Source organism: Falco punctatus, assembly GCF_963210335.1.
Source record: "Falco punctatus genome assembly, chromosome: 3".
Classification (NCBI taxonomy): Eukaryota; Metazoa; Chordata; class Aves; order Falconiformes; family Falconidae; genus Falco; species Falco punctatus.
Genome location: NC_137582.1, coordinates 109,396,819 through 109,411,355, shown reverse-complemented (window position 1 = coordinate 109,411,355; position 14,537 = coordinate 109,396,819). Strand labels below are relative to the sequence as shown.

Genomic DNA, 14,537 nt, shown 5'->3' with positions numbered 1-14,537 from the left:
AGAAAGAGGGGGCACATTTTTTGGCAGGGCCTGTAGTGATAGGGCAGGGGGTGATAGTTTTGGAGTAAGGAAGGGTAGATTTAGCCTAGATGTGAGGAAGAAATGTTTCAGAATGATGATGAAAGGCTGGCACAGGTTGCCAGCAGAGGTGGTGGACGCCCCCAGACCGCACACAAATCTTTGGGAATTTTGGAACAGAAACGATGTGCGGAATTGAACTTTATAATTCAGGATAGGTTATAAAGCAGGTATGTTTAATTCACTGGCAGGCATCAGGGTGGGTAATTCCAAAAACACCTGGTGCCTTGACTTCTTAGTGCACGTGTGATTTAAAGTATACATTCTTACATATTCAAGAGATGCCTGAGAATAGGTTGGGTTAGGATAACTAGTCTACCGAGAAGTCATTAACGTAAGTTTTCTCCCATTTGCGTGCTGTCTCCTGGTGGTGGTCACGGAAGTCGGTGAGGATGAAGGCTTAGGAGTCTCCCTCACTCCGAACTTGTCACCTTTGCTTTTGCGCAGACTCAGTTGTGTCTTGAGTTTCTTCCAGACCATAAAACAGAACAGATCCAGTTTTCAGATCTCAAGGCGCAGACGGTCGATACCGGTGTCTTACCAGCACAGGAGCACCCCAGGCCCACGTTAGCAGTACAACGGGGCCCCAGGACGGGGCCTGATTTGCGAAGTCACGCTGTGAATCTCCTCTTTGTACGTACCATGAGAGTTTTCATTATTCTAAGTTTTCCCTATCCTGTTAATCTAGTGATTTCTAAGCTTTCTATCAGAAACACGCGCTCAGGGGGTCGCTGGTGCACCAGGACCGACCCGTTGGCCGTGCTGAGCCCCCCACGGCGGCCCAGGCCCCCCCAGCTGGGCCTGGACATTCTGGGATGCTCATCGGGATAAGGGATAGCCCCGGACAGCCTAGGGACGCCCCGCCCCGCTCCCCGTGTCGGCCACTTCCGGTTCCGGACCGGCCCCGGGTCCGGGCCGGACAACTTCCTGTTCAGGGGCCGACAACTTCCGGTTCCGGGGTGAGGCGGCCGCAATGGCGGTGCTGGCTTCCAATCCCAACAACCCCGTCGTCTTCTTCGATGTCAGCATCGGCGGGCAGGTGGGCTGGGTGGGGGGGCTGGGCAGGGCCCCTGCCCCCGGGGAGGCGGCGGGGGGGGGGGCGAAGGGGAGCGCCCGGGGTGGGGGCGGCCCTCGCCGTGTTCCCTGGGGGGTGCGGGCATGGGGGGTTCAGGGGGTCGCTGTGGGGCTTGCAGCGCTGCAGGTGGAAGCGCCGGGAGTGGTGCAGCGGGAGTGGGGTGCAGGGGGCGGGGGGGGTTGTGGGGTTATGGGGGGGACTGGGAAGGGCCTGCAGGGAGTGGGGGGGTTGCAGGGAGCAGAGGGGGGGCTGTAGGTTTACGGGGGGCACTGGGAAGGGCCTGCAGGGAGTGGGGGAGGGGGCTGTAGGGTTATGGGGGGGCACTGGGAAGGGCCTGCAGGGAGTGAGGGGGGGCTGTAAGGTTACAGGGTGCATTGGGAAGGGCCTGCAGGGAGCGGTGGGGGGTGTAGGAAGCAGAGGAGGGGTGGTAGGGTTATGGGGGTGCAGTGGGAAGGGCCTGCAGGCAGCAGGGGGGGGCTGTAGGATTACGGTGGGCGCACTGACAAGGGCCTGCAGGGAGCAGTGGGAGGTGCAGGGAGGGGGGGGGGGGGGCTGTAGTGTTATGGGGGGCACTAGGAAGGGCCTGCAGCAGTACAGTGGGGGGTGCAGGGGGTGGTGGTGGGCTGTAGGGTTATAGGGGGTCACTAGGAAGGGCTTGCAGCAGTGCAGCAGGGGGTGCAGGGTGCGTCAGGAGGGGGCTGGTGGGGTGGGGGTGCAGCAGGGGTTGGGTCTGTTGGAGCTTCCCTGCCTGCGGGGGGGAGGGTGGTGTGTGCGAAGCTGACCTGGCCACTGTCTCCCCAGGAGGTTGGGCGTATGAAGATCGAGCTCTTTGCTGACGTTGTCCCCAAAACAGCGGAGAACTTCAGGTAAGGAGCAGCCTGTGCTCCTGCAGCGCCGCCTGGACCCGGCTGCAAAGGCTTTTCTATTCGGGACTGTCTCTGGTGACAGAGGGGCTACCTGTCCCCCCAAACCACGGCAGCTGCTTTGCTCCTTCCTCCGTTCCTGGAGCTGTGTGACCATGCGGTATCCTGACCGCTCAGGGGAGCCCACCTGGTTGGAAGGTGAAGGACCCCAGCCCCTCTCGGAGCTTCTGATACGCTCGCTCCATTTATAAAAGGCAGCACCTCAGTGTCACGGTGGAGGTCTCCTTGGCACCCAGTTCTCTTGCCAGTGCCTGAAGGACGTGCCACTTGGACATCCCACTTCCAGGGGAGAGATGGATGTGCCCTGTTCTCTGTGAAATGTGGTGCTTGCTCCCCATTCACCACCTCTTACCGCCTCGGTGACCTCCTCAGCTGCAGATAGCGCCGAAATCTGTGGTGAAATGGGAGTTGGGAGGAGTTACTGCCGGTTCCAGTCTCGTTGGGGATATCCCAACAGTCAGTACGAGTTTGCTGAACGCAGCCCCCTGTGTCCTCAGGCTTCAGATGTGCCTCACGCTCTGCTCTCTTTTTTTTGTTTTCCAGGCAGTTTTGTACAGGTGAATTCAGGTATGTGGGTTATAGCGTCATTTTAAGTAGCCTGTTCAAAGAAATGGGACTGAGTGAGTAGGAAGAAGGCTCACTTGGAAGTTTCTCTTACTCTGCCAGTAAAAAAGAGTTATGGAAATAAGCTCTGATGAAATTGTGATGGGCTCAGTCAGTCACGGAGGCGGCAGACTTTCCCTTTTAGACATGAATTTGTTTGTGCTTAGGTTGCTTTACAAAGCCCTGTCTGCAAATCCCACCTGTTCACGCTTCAGGTTGCAGTGGCATCTCGTAGACGTGACGGTATGGAAGTTGTAGGAAATCATGTGTCATTTAATGTGCAGAGCCCATTTGAGATTTCCCTTTTCCTCTGTTAGCACTAGCTGAAAGCCAGGCTGCAGTGCTCGGTCGTATAGCCTGACTACTAACATATAGGGCAACCCTTTGGGACTTGGAATTCTGGGAGGGTTTTGTGTTGGCATATCCAGTAAGTTGCCATGATTTTCCTTTCTATTTCCTTCCAGGAAAGATGGTGTCCCTATAGGTTATAAAGGAAGCACTTTCCACAGGTAATTCATGTGCTTTTGCGTTGGCCGTCTGAGCTAGGTGTGGGTTTGAGACCTGCCTCAAGGCATTGTTGGTCTGGGGGGCATTTGTAGGTCATGATCTCATCCTGCTGTGGGTTTGGGGGTGCTGTTAGGTGTGCACGCTGGGGTCACTGGGAGGGATCCCCCATTACTGGTGTGCCAGGTCAGAGGTCGTTTTCTGGCATCTTGTCACCTAATCACTATCCCTGGTCGAAGAGCAATAGGTCCCAAATTACCTAGTAGTTAATATTTATTGTAGATTTTAGACTGTAGCATTCATAGACCCTGATAACTTGTGTGTGCTGTGAGGCACAACTCCTTTTTAGCACATATTGAGCCATTTGTTTACTGAGAACTAAGTATTGTTTTACTTTTTTTAGGGTAATAAAGGATTTCATGATCCAGGGAGGTGACTTTGTAAACGTACGTACTTCTGTATTCCTCTTGTACTTTTCCGTGTGGTATAACGTGCAGCTGTTCCCATGCTGATTTGTGGGATCTGTTGCCTCTCTTCTGGGGTCCCCAGTAGTAGCTGGAGGTTTCCTCATCGCATTGCTGCCATCTTACTGCAAGAGACTAGAACGTACTTGGAAAACAAATCCAGAGTCTTGGGTGAACATACCTTCTTTCCAAAATATTTCCTCTTAAAAAAAAGCATGGCAGTACAGTTAGAGGCTTTTGAAACTTTCAAAGATTTATTTTTTTTTTTAACCCTGTTGTCCTTCCCTGTTCTCCTTTCTCCACAAACAAGAAATCCTGTGAATTTCTATTAGCTTTGTGGAAGGAGAGTCTCTAAGTCTAGAACCAAGTATCTAGTGCAAGAGATAGTTTAAATGAAAACTCACTTTTTGTGAAAAGACTTCATGCCCACAGAGGTGATCGCACTCTGGCTTGGGGATACGCAGAGTGCCGGTGGAAGGCTGGAGGCCCACAGGGTCTCCTCGCTGTCCTAGGACCCAGTAAAATTATTTCACTTCTGGAAATGTTTCAAAATCTCAGGGAGGTGATGAAGCTTTTTTAAATACCGAATTTATAAAAGTTGGTTGCATGAAAGCCACTGAGAGAACTGACCCACACAGCAGGTGGCTCAGCCACACCAGACTTCTAGCTAATTTTTCTAATTTTGTCAATTGTGATGCCACTCAAATGTCCCGGTGGGCTTTATTGCTTCCACTGAAGCTCAACAATCATTACTGATTGCACCAGTATTTGTAATTTATATCTTACGCTTATTAAAAAGCCACTTGAGGAGCAAGAAGGGTCATGCTGACCACTAAGGTAGGGTTTGTGTTCCCGTCTCAGAGACGACAGCTGAAGCAAACCACAGAGAACAGGAGGAAGAGAAGCAAAGGCGAGGCGAGCAGAACAGAAGATGTGGACTTGCATGTGCTGCTGTATTACTGGCATTTATTTTCCTGTTAAATTTAGCCTAATAAAGAATGCATACATTAAGCAGAAAGGCGATAAAGGGAGACAGGTTGCAGCAAGCCAGAACTGCCACAGACAGGGAAAATCCACACAGAACTGGAAATTATGGTCAGAATAGTAAATCTGAAGTGTGCCAGAGGTGCCTGTTTGCATTGCTTCTGCGGCTTTCCCCGAAGGGTTCCTCACTGCAGCGCCTTTAAGGCCACTCTGTCTGTTGAAAGGTCCCTGCTCGGTCCTTTTGGCATCACACAGGAGTGTCTCTGCCGCACTGCACCCGAGGCAGGGTGGCCTTTCATCAGTCCCACAAGTTCACGTGTCCCATGTGAACCGTGTGTCATCCTTCCCCAAAGTTACAAACTTGTGAGCAGTCAGAGCTTGCAACCTGCGGCCGTTACGGGCCATGCGGCTTGAATTTATAATTGTCTTGAGATCGGAGTGCCGGGGCTTGTAGTTAAGTACCAGATGCCTTGACTTGGTAGAAAGTGCAGCAGAGATTGGAAATTCCGTGGTTTAGAAACTGTCCTTGCTGAACAGAGAGATCATTTCCCCGTTTCCCGTAAAGTCACAGAAAATAAGGTGAAATAAGTCAGCATGCCATCAGCTACCAACTTTTTCCACACAATCACTTCTGCTTTCCTTGTCACACCATACCTTTGTGTCCCCTCCCTTTTCTCTGCCAAGTCCAGGTGGGTCCGTACCAAGCCATCTATAGGCTCCATCTCACTCTGGGAGGCTTGGATTAACCCTCAGCATCTCCGTGGGGTTCTGCCAACGTGGGGATGGCAAATGATGTGCGCTGTGGTTAGAAAGCAGTCGCTGTTCCTCTTCAGCAATGAAGTGTTGAATGTGTTTGCTGCCAGGGTATATAAATGGGCAGTTACAGCATCCATTTGGGGCTCTGCTTCGCCCTGTCCTTTTGCCTGGGGATTTTAAATTTAATTTTTAAATTGTTCTGTAGCAGTTGCTCCAGAACAAATGCTGTGGCTTGACTGGGTGCCTCTGTCACGCAGGGAGACGGCACTGGAGTAGCCAGTATATATAGGGGTCCTTTTGCAGATGAAAACTTCAAGCTGAAACACTCTGCTCCAGGGCTGCTTTCTATGGTGAGTAAAAAATACTGACATTGTAAGACTAAAAAAAGCTTTTGGTACTTCCTCTTTGCCCTTTTCCTAAGTGTGTAAATTATTTGCCAGACAACAGAAATCTCCACCCTGGGATACAGGGTCTGATAGACCTGCTTTGTAACAACTACTAGTCAGAAGTCTACTCATGGGTTAATGTGTTGAGTAACACAAAAATCTGGATTCTGCTGCATCCTTTTGGTTTTTACCTGTTGGAGTGCTGGGGCAGGTGGGGTTTTTTATCAGCTTTCGGAACAGCTTGATTCTTCCAGCTTTTGTATAGTGGCGAGTGGTGGTGGTTTCTTCTTCCCTGATACTGTTGTCAAACACTGACCTCGGCAAGGATGAAACAGAGAGATTTGGGAGTTTCAAAGCCGTAGCGGTGTTACCGTGATATCTTTTATAACATATTCCAGTTCAACGTCGTAGGAAAAACTGCAACCCTTGCATGTTGCCTGGTAGGAATGACGCTGACTTTTGCAGGGGAAAGCAAGTGGGGCCAGTGTTTCAGCGTTCCTGTGCACAACTGCTGCTTCCCCAGCTCTTTCAGCTGCCCTGCCCTTAAAACCGCTTGCTTAGGGCGTTCACTGTTTGGATTAGTTATTTATCTGGTTCAAAACACGGCCCAAAAAGAGGTGTCATGACACAGCTAAGCAACCAGTGTGTCGTGGTGTGGGAGAAGGGATCCACGCTGTTATTACCAGCTTTGTTTTAAAGTGGCATGGCTCTGGAGTCATTCTGCTGGGCCAAACCATGGTCCATCCCAGCTGGATGCTTCTGGAACTGGCTAGCAATAAGTAAAAATTCAATGTGACCATGTGCAGTCCTGCAGCTGCAAAACTTGCCCAGTTTGCTTGTCGGCACAGAATCATGCTTTAGTATTGCCTGGTTGTCAGCAGAGCTTTGAAAAATTGAAATGGATTTAAGTGTTGCCGAGATGTTTTCTCAGGAGAGTGTGAATGCTCTGGGTGTTGCGCTCAGGTGTGAATTAAATTCCACATCTGCATCACTCTATTCCCGTGAGCCCTGCGGCCGATACAATCGTTACCTTTCTCATCCTGACATCAGAACAGACACTTTTTTTTCTTTAATTCTGAGGAAACCTTCTGAATAGCAGAAATCAGCTGCTTTTTTTTCCTGCCCTGGTTCCTGGCTTTCCATTTTCCTTTAGGAAATACTGCAGCCAGTAAGTGCGCACCACCAAAAAGTTCAGCCCTTTTTCTGGAGTGTGTTCTAGCACCCAGATTTCAGCACAGCCTTGTGCTGAATGTGCTTTTGTAGAAGTGTAAGAAAAAGTTGGTGATGTGGCTTTTGTGCACACCAGCATGACGAGACGTGGCGTGCTGCGTCCCAGCACAGGGTACTCCCCTCCAGATGTTTATCTTCCTTCCTTCCTTCATGTAGCAATAAATTAAAAATAAGCTAGGGTAGGTCTAGAGCAACAGCTCTTTTCTGACTTCAGTTTTGGGAAGTCTTGAAATTGTACGTTTTTTGTATTTTGCCATTCTTCCCCTGCAGGCAAACAGTGGTCCAAGCACCAACGGCTGTCAGTTCTTCATTACGTGCTCCAAATGCGACTGGTTGGATGGAAAACACGTTGTGTTCGGTGAGTACCTGCCACAGGGGCCGCGGTACCGGCTCACAGACACTAAAATAAACGGCTTGTTCTTCCCCCCACGCCTGTGCTAGCAGAGGTACCTGTGCTGCCAGGCACTGAGAGGGAACGCTATTGAAATGAAACACTTTTATTTTTTCCCTGGTTAGCTTTAATCCAGATCAGTTCCTTGATCGGTGTATTGTGTTCCTACACAAATCCTTGTGCCAGTGCAGAAGACAGATGAGTGCAGGGATGCCTTTCTTCTCCGCTGTTAGAATTTTCAGCAGAATTTTTAGATAGTAACTCTGCGAAACCATGTCTGCTAGCCTTTCAGGCAGTGCCACTTGAGCTGTAGGGTTTCAAAGCCTTTAAGCTGATTCCTGCTTACTGCTTTCTCCAGTTCTTCAGTAACCCTGATGCCATTCGTTGCTGGTTTTGCATCATTACGAGGGTGGTGTTGATAGGTGGGTGTTTGGGCTGTATTTTTGCACAGCTGGCGGCTGTAGGTCTCAAAATCTAGACTTTTACAGGTGCCACCCCTGGGATGGGAAAATGCACTTGATCTGTTCTACACGAGGAAAGTATTTTCAGAGGGATTGTTTTCTTTATTTAGAGATGGGTAACAAACCCTGAAGTGCCCAGTAGCTACATACACTGCCCAAGGCTTTCAGGATGGGCAAAAATGCGTGTACCTGTCATGAGTCGGGAGGAGCAACGGTAAAAACTGGCCGTATTGAAACAGATCAATTTTCTCATTCTAGGTAAAATTGTCGATGGGCTGTTGGTCATGAGAAAAATCGAAGTAAGTGGAATTCTCTTCTTTCTCTCTGAATATCCATGTTGGAAAGTCACGTAGAGGATTAGCAAGGGTTGTTGTGTTCTCTCCCATTGCCTGTTTACAGGAACTGGGGGATACCAGTGTTGATAACTGGTATTATCAGTTCTCATCTTTATAAAGTAGCAGGAAATCTGTTGAGGCAAAGGCTGTCATATAGATTGACTTTCGAATTACTGTGCTCTTGTGGTTGCTGGCTGGTCTTTGAGTGGGGATTGGGTCTTGTGGCTTTATTTGCAACGCTTTGCATTTGTTCAGGAAGCTGAATTAAAAAGCTGTTCCATCAGCAACTCAGACAAGAGCAAAAAGCAGATCCCTTCTGTGCCACTGCCTGGGATTATTCAGTGGATGCTGCATCATCAGTTCTGCTGATCCGTGATCAGCATATGCAGTAAGAAAAATTAAACTGATCTTCTGATGGGCTTCCAGGAGCTGAAGATAAAGACACTCAGGGTGGTAGCTGCCACCAGCTTTGTGCCGGGGTGTCACGGCAGGATCACGAGTAGGTTTAACAAAGAGCGGCGAGTTCTCCAAGGCAGTGGACACAGCTTCACTGCACACGCAGGGGATAATGTGCACGAGGGTTTCTAATCTCAGTCTAGAAAGTGAGGCAAACACAGAGCTGTGAGGTGTGGAGGAAAGGTCACGTGCAAGGAGCTGTAGAGCATGATACAGCCCGTGTTTTGCCAGAAGCACTGATGGAAGGGTTGTGGTGTGCCGGCTTTGTGCATCGCTGCAGGAAGGGGCAAGGTAAAGGAAATAAATAAGAGACTCATGAAAGAGCAGCTGAGTCCAGCAGAACGAGAGGTTCAGGATGAGGGTTGCGTTGTGACTGCCTCGTGCGTAGATTCCCTTTCTGTACAAATACAAGTTGGCTTTGCTTGTTGCAGCTGTAATCAGTAACTTTTAAAGATTTAAGCCAGAGCAGCCTCAAGTGATCTCGTGAGGAGCTCTCCAGTTTTTGCTTTGTTTCTTCCCTCCTGTTCCAAGGATGGGGGGTCGGTCAGTATCCCAAACTGTGCACGGAATCCGGCTGGGTCCATTGCCAAAACGTGTAACGGCGCTTCCATGTTACTCGGAGCTGAGTCTCGATTTCCCTGCTCCTGCTGTACAGGCATCTCTTAGCCAGTCTTCAGGTACTTGTCACTCACTGGTGAGCAGTTTGCTGTGTTTTTATAACGTTTAACGTTATGTTTGTCCTCAGAACGTGCCTACGGGTCCCAATAACAAACCCAAGCTGCCGGTTGTGATCTCTCAGTGTGGGGAAATGTAAAGCAACGGAGCAGAAATGTGGTAAGTCTCATTCATCACAGGCACCCAGTGCAGCTGAACGCCAGGCTGCTCTGCGCCTTGCTTTTCTCTTGACTTATTCCACGTCCATCTGAGCCTGCAGAGAGCTGACTCAGCTCCGTGAGGCACCAGAAGATGCTTCTCTGACAGCGTCAGGGTTTTTTGCCAGCTCAACCGCCTGAACTGGCTTCCCTCTGGGCTACACCAACACCACAGGCAGTGCTGGAGGGGTGAGATTTTGCAGCTGGGATCGAGGGGAAGATGGGGTTGGGCTGCCTCGAAGCCTCGGCTTTAGACACCAGCGGATGAAAGGGAGCTGTGGCAGGAATCCAGCCGGTATTACCCGGGCAGTCGAGTGGGTGCAGGCTTCGTTTTGACCTGCTGGTGGGTGAACCTTCTGATCGCTATAGAAAGTGGAGCAGCCATGTGTGGGGCAGGCAGTGATCAAGGAAAGAAGAGGAGAAAGAGAGGACTTGATCCTCCTCGCTCAGTACAACTCAAAAAAATACCGCTGTCCTCATCTGAAGGGAGATGTTTCCAGCATTTCCTATTATTCAGGCTTCGTTTTGACTAAACCAATAGGCTCAAGACGGAGCTCAGGCTAACGTACGGTATTGTTTCCATTTGTCCGCCCACTTTGCTGTAAAAAACACAAGCATTTAAACAAATCTGTCTCGATTTCAATGTGTCAGGCTGCAGCTTGTAAAAAATCTGCTGTATTAGCCTTTTGGTTGCGGATTTTTCAAATTTCAGCCAGCGGGCAGGCACTGACAAAAGCAGATCCCCACCATTTTTGACCTTCCATTAAATGATGTCTAAAGACATCTGGAATTGCCCATGAAGATGTGTCCCTGCTTCTGTAAAAAAGGTCTTTCAGGTCTGCAGAGCTTCAGACCCTTGGGAGCTCCTCCTGTTTGATGAAGTGCTAACAGGGAATGCAATCATTCTTTCATTTTCCTGGTACTTCTGGTGGTGGTTGTAGGTTTTTGAGGGGACCTCGTTAACGGGCTTTCTTGCAGGTGGGAAGACCCGTGCTGATGGGTCAGGTCCCCTTTAGGGTTGTCCTCAAGCCCAGACTTGTTGGTCATTTCAGTTGGGCATCCACGATCCCTAGGCAACATCCAACTTGAGACTGGGAGGTTTTCATTTCTAGGTACAAGGCTGGTGTCACCACGTGTAGGTCCCAGCCAGGTCTTTGGAAGCGCCTTCCTGTACCCTGCTGCTGCTGTAGACATGGACAGCATTTGTCTTGCCTGGCTTCAGGCAGCTAAAGTGGGTATTTGTCAAGATCCTTTAAAATCAGCCAGGAGAAACGGGCACTGTTGGGTTTTTTTAGGTTCAGAGGTAGCGGGGGATGCCCGGCACAGAGAGCCAGGACCACTCCCAAGTTTTTTAGCTCAGAGTTGGGTTGAAGTGAGTTAGTGCATTCACTTGCAAATCACTGTAGTGGCACCCAGTGTCACTGTGCAGCCTTGTTGTTGTAGGATAATTGGGAATGGCTTGTTGGGAATGAGTTGGTCCAGCATTTCGGACCTGTTTCTTCTTTGTTTCAGTGTTCCTTCGCCTGTGCTGGCTCCATGTAGTTCCAACTCCAACCACTTCCAACTCCAGCCAGTTCCCCCACTGCCCCCGTCCTCTCGATGTTCTCCTGAAATTATTTAATAATTGGCATCACTCTTTTTTTTTTAATGTTTTGCAATGTAAATAAAGAATTTTTGTTAAAATATCTGTACAGTGCACATCAGTTAACGTGCTTGGGAACAGATTCTTCAGGGAAGAAGGGCTGTGGCATCCTCAGCAATGTGCAATATCTCTGGCTGGGTCAGTAGGGAACACGTACCGTGCGTGGGGTTGGGCATTTGCAAAATGGGAACAAAGGGGTGCAAGGAGCACAGCAGAGTTGTGCTACACCAGCTCCTTTACTGGGCAGCTGAGTAAGGCTGCCTGGCAGAGAGGTTCTGGGCATCTGGAGGATCTTCAAGAACCAGCACGGAGAGAGTGCGTGGCACTGTTTTGATCTCATGTATTTTTCTTCCCATGTGACATGTCACTTGGTGGAGTTTGGTTTTGGTGGGGTTTTTTTGGTGTTCTGCTGGTTCTGCATTCCTATTACTGAGGCTGAAGGAATCGGTCCGGCGCAGACATCCATCACCGTGAGTCTGCTGGGCTCTGGGGTGAGTTATGTTGTAAATGAGCGTTGGTAACACCTCCCCTGGCACACAGCGGCACCAGTGTTTCAGGGATTCACCTGGGTGCTGCAGGCGCGTTGGAGCAGGGCTTTGGGCTGGGAAGCAGAGGAGGATTGTGCTGCAGGAGTAGAAACTGGGGCTCCTTATCCTGCACGGATACAAAAAGCGCAGCTGAAGCTGCAGGCTGGTGGAAAAACTTCCCCGCAATTGGGTTGCAAACTGGCCTGCCTGCTGGGGAACAAGGAAGCACCTTTCCTGGTGGCTGGGCTGCAGATTAAAGGTAAAGGAGTTGGGACAAAGTCTGTTGTGTCACGTGTGGGCACTTCATGCCATCCGTATACGGCCCCTTGCTCCTTGGGCAGCGGGAGCGCGTTGTGTGGGGCTGTCTCGGGGTGGTGCAGGTGGTGTGCTTACTAGCACGTTACACGGCGTTGGAGAGCGAGTGCAGATCCTGCAGGTGTGCTTTGGCATGTGCTTTTTTATCTGGTGACTTGTTCAAAGTCCTTGGAGCAGGCTCGGGCTCTCGGGTCTCCATTCCTGGGATTGCACGGCTGCTGAGGACGCTTGTTTCTCTCCAGCCTGAAATGTCTCACCTTCTTACACCTGCAGAACATCAGGCGAGGAAAGAATCACAAACCATGCCATCCCTTTCCAGCCCCAAAAAGACTTTGCAGAGGGCAGGCACTCTCCTGTGGGATGGAGCTTGAAGATTCCCAATAGGAAGGAGAAAACTGGAGCCGGGTGACAGCTGTGAGGTGGAGGTAACCAAAACCAGAAGAATTCGGCTGCTGGTCCTGCTCCAGGAATGGGTCCAGATGGCACTTCCCTGTGGGATTTAGGCAGGAGCTCAGCCCCTCAGTGCTGAGCTTTGCAGTTTGAATTTGGTACCCAAATCCACGGTACTTTTTTCATCAGGAAAAAACAGCTTCTTTCTGGGTCCGGGCTCAGCAGCACTTTCTCAGCCTGATGTATTTATGCCACTGTGATCAGCTGGTCTCACTTCCCACATAGCAAGGGTCACAGAGCTTCCCCAAATTAATTAACAGCGGCAAATCCATTACAGCCTCTTTGAAAGTTGTTCCAGCGGGTAATTATATCCCATTATGTTTCTCTTTGATGCTGAATGTGCAGAGCTTTGGCTTTCCAGCGTCTGTATCTTGCCGTCCCTCATCTGCTGGCTGAAAGTGTTCTCAGACCACATTTGTAGGTCTAATCCCGCCACGATGAAGTTCCCCCACCAGTTATGTAGCAAGTTCTGGAATCTCCTGCTGTAGAGCAGCTGGTGGATCTTCTCCCTCTGAGCTCCAGCATCTCCCTCCAGCTGTGGATGCTGCAACTGGAAATTATGTTTCTGGTTGCCTCTGTGGATCTGGGGAGCGGATTGGCCTCTGGGGACCCCCAGAAGATGTCGTTAACTGTCAGGTGACCCATGTTTTTTTCTGCTGGTGCATGGCTCTGACATCCTCACCAGCTTCATCGCTGAGGTTTGGAGTTTTCTCCCCATTTTTCTCCCTTTAGGGTTTCCCGTGTGGTGGATTCCCTATTTGCCATGATATTTTAAGATGTATTTTTCAGTTGATTTCCCAAGCATCATCCAGCTTTGATATCATTTTAGTTCCTTTATCAAGGTTGTAATCCTGATGCAGATTTCATCATGCAGGCGGGGACTCCGGGTAGGCCAGTGAGAAAAGAGAGCCTGTGGAGTTGTATTCTTTTAAAGTTTTAAAGCTCTTTCCTTTATTAGCTGAGTGGGAGATCTCATGGAAAAGTTACCAAGGCAGCTTGACCTGTGTCCATAAACCCACCATGGTGGTTGGGGGAGGTTGACCTTGACCCCACCTGAGCCTCTCACCTGGCCATGGTGTCATGGGGGAACCAGCATCTATTCTTCACACTGGGATGTGGGAATCGACAGTGATTTGTGTGCGATGCTGGAAAGGCTGATCCCATGGGGATTCCACATCAGTTGCAAAGATGGAGCAATGTGTCAGCTCCCAAAGACCACCTTGGTGGTCGCTGGTGACTTTTTCCCTCCTCTTGTGCGGCAGGAATGACCTAGCCGGGGGCAGGGCTGGGAATCCATGGCCAACAACCGCATTTTTCAGGTGCCCAAGGGAAATAACTTGGTGGACCAGGATGCTGGGTTCACCCTGGCCCTTCCGGGTGGGATCTAGGAGAGGTCTGGGGTCTGTCTGAGCCGCTGTAGGGGGAAGACATAGGGAAGGGTGGCAGAGGGAAGGTGGTGGCTGGAGGGGGCTCCAGCAGGACGAAGAGGGCAGCGGGATGCTTTCTTGGTGGCCTGGGTGGGGAGAAGGCTCGGGGTAGGGTGAGTTTCCCCCCCACTCTGGGAGAGGCACTGGAAAAGGGGGGATTCTTGGGAAAAGGCTGATGAAAGCCAGAACGTTTTTTCTTAGGAGCCCTCTGAGCTGGGGCTGCAGCCTGGCGCTTGCAGGGCTGGGTTAGGGGGTGTCTGGGGGGGGGGTGTGTGACTGCCAGGTCAGAGGAGGTGGGGGAGCGCAGGTGCAGCCCCCCTTCCCCTTGGCGATGCCAGGGATGCTTCCCCTCCGTGTCAGGGGACTTGGCATGGGCTCAGTGCCTCTGCTGGCACCTGGGGGGCTTAGATCAGGACCCCTGCTTCTGGGGGGGGTGGGTTAGATCAGGACCCCTGCTCCTGCGGGTGGGGTTAGACATAGGCTCCTGTTCCGTGGTGGGGGTGGTTAGACCAGGCCCCCGTGCCTGGTGGGTGGTTAGGTCAGGGCCCTGTTCTCGTGGGGGTGGGGTGGGGGGTGTTAGACCAGGACCCCACTGCCCTGTGGGGGGTTAGACCCAGCCCCCTGCTCCTGGGGAGGGGGTTAGACCAGGACCTCTGTT

General features: G+C 50.8%; 1 protein-coding gene and 1 long non-coding RNA gene across 2 annotated transcripts; one reads left to right on the top strand and one right to left on the bottom strand.

Moving 5' to 3' along the window:
* Nucleotides 1-233: 233 nt before the first annotated feature.
* Nucleotides 234-870, bottom strand: LOC308060063. Its single transcript, XR_013926581.1, has 2 exons — nt 720-870; nt 234-546 (listed from the first exon to the last, which is right to left on the bottom strand). It is a non-coding gene; the product is annotated as an uncharacterized lncRNA (long non-coding RNA).
* A 110-nt stretch (nt 871-980) lies between these two features.
* PPIH (peptidylprolyl isomerase H) lies at nt 981-11,203 on the top strand. Its single transcript, XM_080378326.1, has 10 exons — nt 981-1,117; nt 1,955-2,019; nt 2,620-2,643; nt 3,144-3,188; nt 3,587-3,629; nt 5,645-5,737; nt 7,274-7,361; nt 8,114-8,154; nt 9,392-9,480; nt 11,031-11,203. The coding sequence occupies exons 1-9, from the start codon at nt 1,052-1,054 to the stop codon at nt 9,458-9,460; spliced, it is 534 nt and encodes a 177-aa protein (XP_080234452.1). The 5' UTR covers nt 981-1,051; the 3' UTR covers nt 9,461-9,480; nt 11,031-11,203.
* Nucleotides 11,204-14,537: the final 3,334 nt, after the last annotated feature.

Coding starts and splice junctions, on each gene's coding strand:
- PPIH (XM_080378326.1), top strand. CDS start 1,052: ATGGCGGTGCTGGCTTCCAATCCCAACAACCCCGTCGTCTTCTTCGAT. Junction 2,020..2,619: donor AAAACAGCGGAGAACTTCAG/GTAAGGAGCAGC, acceptor TTTGTTTTCCAG/GCAGTTTTGTACAGGTGAAT. Junction 7,362..8,113: donor TGGAAAACACGTTGTGTTCG/GTGAGTACCTGC, acceptor TTCTCATTCTAG/GTAAAATTGTCGATGGGCTG.